General features: G+C 57.3%; 2 protein-coding genes and 1 pseudogene across 2 annotated transcripts, besides 4 other annotated features; all 3 read right to left on the bottom strand.

Annotated features, from left to right (window-relative positions):
- Window positions 1-1,286, bottom strand: Tc00.1047053510915.21 (annotated as a pseudogene; the record flags this gene model as incomplete).
- Window positions 1-1,871: a sequence feature (areas not merged during assembly with more than two copies in the genome that could not be assigned to a particular haplotype).
- Tc00.1047053510915.10 (mucin-associated surface protein (MASP), putative) lies at window positions 1,858-2,850 on the bottom strand (the record flags this gene model as incomplete). The annotated part of the gene is made up of 1 exon (XM_798004.1): window positions 1,858-2,850. One exon carries the CDS (start codon window positions 2,848-2,850, stop codon window positions 1,858-1,860), a length of 993 nt encoding a protein of 330 aa, XP_803097.1.
- Window positions 1,872-3,258: a sequence feature (haploid, Esmeraldo-like haplotype).
- Window positions 3,057-3,146: a sequence feature (T-rich).
- Window positions 3,259-3,703: a sequence feature (areas not merged during assembly with more than two copies in the genome that could not be assigned to a particular haplotype).
- Window positions 3,347-3,703, bottom strand: Tc00.1047053510915.5 (dispersed gene family protein 1 (DGF-1), putative; the record flags this gene model as incomplete). The annotated part of the gene is made up of 1 exon (XM_798005.1): window positions 3,347-3,703. A coding segment is annotated over one exon (357 nt), but the record flags the coding sequence as incomplete, so codon positions are not given.

The following is a 3,703-nucleotide window of genomic DNA, read 5'->3' as shown; positions in this document are numbered from 1 at the left end:
ATCGCAAACAAACATTCTCCCCGCCAAATAACAGCGTCAGCATCCCTCACATCCAGTGCGGGATCAATGATGAGGCAACTGTCCATCGGGCGTTCTGCGGACATTTTATGGACACTCCCCAAACACCAGCCAATGGAATACAGATCCGACGCGCAGCATTTGACGGGAACGCCCAATTCGCACAGCATGTGGGGATATTCACTCATGTTCAGTGCAGAGCAATTCCTCTGCTGCTGCAGCGCACAACCCGAATTCCCGCACCAACGCATCGGCTCCGTCATCCCCCTGCTCACCCTCATGCAGCCCAGGGCAGCCAATGCAGCCAGCGTCAGCTCCGCGCAGTCGCCGGCACCTCCAATCGCCGCCATCCACTCATCCCTCGCGTGGCACCGCGACCGGTGCGACTCCAGCGTCCTCCCGTCCCCATCGTCATCCTGCTGCTCCACGCCATCAACGTCGTCGCAGTCGTGGTGCTCCCTCGCTGCCATCGCGGCAGTCGTCGAGTGCACCACCACCGACAGCGCCCCGCCACGCACACAGGCAGCATTCCTCACCATGCCACGGCCTGCCATGTGCGGGCAGGCAAACCCGACAGCATGGGCCATCGGGTGCGCGGCGATGCGGGTGGCGAGGCGTCCGTGAAACAAGACGGCCGGGCAATGTTCATGGCGCCAGCGACGGGACGGCCATCCTCCAGCGTGGCGCACGGCAGTGCCCACACACCACCCGGCGCAGCAGCCACGCACTGCCCCATGTCAGAATTGGCAGCACCAGCGGAACGATGCTCAGCAGGCACAGTGAACCGACTGCAAACACTGCCAGTGGCGAGTGACGGTGCAACCAACGGACGCTCCAGTGGCTGGACGAGCAGACGATCCGCATGCAGCTTGACAGCAGCAGGGACAACCTCCTCGGCAACAGCGTTCCCGTGCGCAGACGACAGAGCACCATTCTTGCAGACAAACGCGCCGTCCAATGCATTCGCTGTGCAACACCAGGTGAAGCCGCAGTGCCTCCTGCTGTCACACGGGTCCGTTGTTGGCGCCTTGATGCGGACGGGCACCCATCGGTCCCTCCAAACGACGCTGCACACCTGCAACGCATCCTGCGCTCCGAGAGGCACGTCTCCCACCACACCCGGGGACGCCCACACGCCGCCGGCACGCACCGCATCGTCAAGGAAACAGGGATACGTCAGGATGAGAGCAGGACACCCGCCGGCAATTCACATCGCTGGCATCATCACAAGCAGCAGCAGCGGCAGCACTGCAGGCCGCGGGGCAACGTGGATCAACCGACGCATGGCGTATGTGGAAGAAAAAACGTAATGGCCTGACGAGGATGCAAGAGGCTGGCACCTCTACAAAAAGAAAAAAAACGGTATGAGAACATAAAGAGGAGATTTAAACGCCCGCAGTCAATGCAAGCCACTGATAAAAGGGTGGAATGAGTGCACTCAACCACAACACGAGCAGAGACTCAAAAAAGAAAACAAAAAACAAGAAGCCGAAGCGTGGGACGACCGAAGCAAACACACTCTCTCATTGCTCCCGTAAAGCAAAACACACACACAGGAAGAGAGAGAGTGAGAGAGGTCGCCCACTCAAAGCAATGAAAAGTAAAAACAGAAACAATTACGGTGCTCCGCCCATGCAGCCAGGCAGGAGGGCAGCGGTGCGTGTGTCTCAAAAGAGAGAACCAACGGGCCTGCATGGGTGTGCATTCATAAATAAGTAAACAAATTATGTTTGTGCTTAGTAGACTGAGGTGAGGGCGAGAGTCCATGCAAGGGGACACACACAGTGAGAGAAGGACGAGTGTGTGTGCGGGCGGTGCACGGCTCCCTCTCCCTCACTCTCACGCGGCCACCACCGCAGCAGCAGCTGCACACGCAAGAAGAAAAAGAAAAAGAGGGGAGGTGGTGTGAGAGGCCGCGGTGCTGCCGTCACTGTCGTCAGGCGTCCTCGTGGCACTTGTTTGAGCGGCGGTGACTGTTGCTGGTGTTGGTGTTGGTGTTTCTGTTCCTCCCTCTCCCGGCGGCTGTGATGCATGTGTACCTTCGCCTGCGGTTCCTTCCGATTGATCCAAATGACTTTCCTCCGAACTGTTGTCCTGACCATCAGCAGAATGAGCAGCGGTGACTGTTGGTGTTGATGTTTCGGTTCCTCCCTCTCCAGGCTTTTGTAGTTGTGTACCTGTGGCTCCTTCCGATTGATCCGAACCATTTTTCTCCGAGGTTTGTTCCTGCCCCCCAGAGGAACCATCGGCAATCGGTGCTGCTGTTGGTGGTGCTTCTTCCGCCGGCAACTGTGACTGCGGCGGTGGCTGCTGCGCTGATTGTACTTCTGTTGTCACACCTGAGGTCGCTGGTTCACCGGGTTCCGCTGACTTCGGCAAATTTATCGGCCCTGTTGGTGCTGGTGGAGTTGCTGGTGGTGACGGAGGTGCTCCTCCCGGCTGGTTTAATTCTTCTGCTTTACCTTCATCTTCTTTCAATCGACCCGAGCCACTTCCCTCCGAACCGTGGGCCAGCCTCCCGGCAGAACCCTCGTCACTCGCTTCACCACTTCCTTCCCCTCCCAGACCAGCAATTGATTGAGCATTCTCCTGCTCTCCCGACTCGGCATTTCCACCTGTGACAGAACCTCCAGCTGCATTTTGTTGAGACGTCACCTCAGTTGTTTTACTGCAAAAAATTGTGGGAAAGGCTTTACAGTACGTGCCGTTTGCTCCATAATAATATGCATGTACCTCATCGTTGAAAAACAACGCGTAGCCACCGCCGGCACCGCACCACAGCACGCAGAGAGCACACACCAGCAGCACACGGCCAGTCATCATCATCGCCATCACTCCTGTCACTTGCCTGCAGCCTTCAGCACAAACTAACTCCCCGTCAACGCAGAGCGGAAGCAAAAGGAGAGAAACGGCCGCTACACCACGCACAGCCACCGCACAGCCACAAATGGCAGCAGCCCAGCAGCGGCAGTGCACAAACACCATGAGGCAGTTGAAAGCAGTGGAAGGGCAAAAACACACAACGCCCCGCAGCAAGTAAACAGAAAAACACACAAAAACACAATTAAAAACAAAACACAGGTAAACAAACAGCAATGAAGTAAAAAAATAAAAACACGCAAAACAAAGGGCTGCACAGTATGGCTCCAGCGCGCACGCACCCATCCTCAAATGTGGCTCCACGCAAACAGTTGTGTGCGTGCCATGCATATGAGTCTGTCTGGGATGCGCTCAACGTGACGGATGCGGGGAGCGGCAAGGAGCACACAGCAGGGCAGCGAATGCAAATAAAAACAGTAAAACAAAATCATCATTTTTTTCGTATTTATTACTTAGGAAAACAATAGACGCGCACAAGTCCCCGCGGCTGAGTGCTGGCACGCACAGCCCACACAGAATTCTCAGCCCAGAGTGGTGTACGCAAGCGCAGCCAGAGCGAGCAGCAGCGGGGCATGCAGACGGGTGTCATGGAAGCAGGCGTCATTTCCGACGCTGCTCTCCAGCGCCTTCGTTGTGGGCGCAGAGGAAAGTGGAGCCAGCATGCCTGCCGCCGTAGGATTTCCCTCGCTGGTGGCCGTGTCGGTGGTGTTGGTATTGTCTCCGTGCGCCACCGCGGCAGCAGACGGCGGGGTGCCGTTGGGAGTCCCCTCCGCTGCGGAGTTTTCACCCGGACCGCTGGCAGCAA

Source organism: Trypanosoma cruzi, genomic scaffold (genome assembly GCF_000209065.1).
Source record: "Trypanosoma cruzi strain CL Brener 1047053516961 genomic scaffold, whole genome shotgun sequence".
NCBI classification, from domain to species: Eukaryota; Euglenozoa; class Kinetoplastea; order Trypanosomatida; family Trypanosomatidae; genus Trypanosoma; species Trypanosoma cruzi.
The sequence above is the reverse complement of the archived record's forward strand: the minus strand, read 5'-3'. Positions and strand labels throughout refer to the sequence as shown.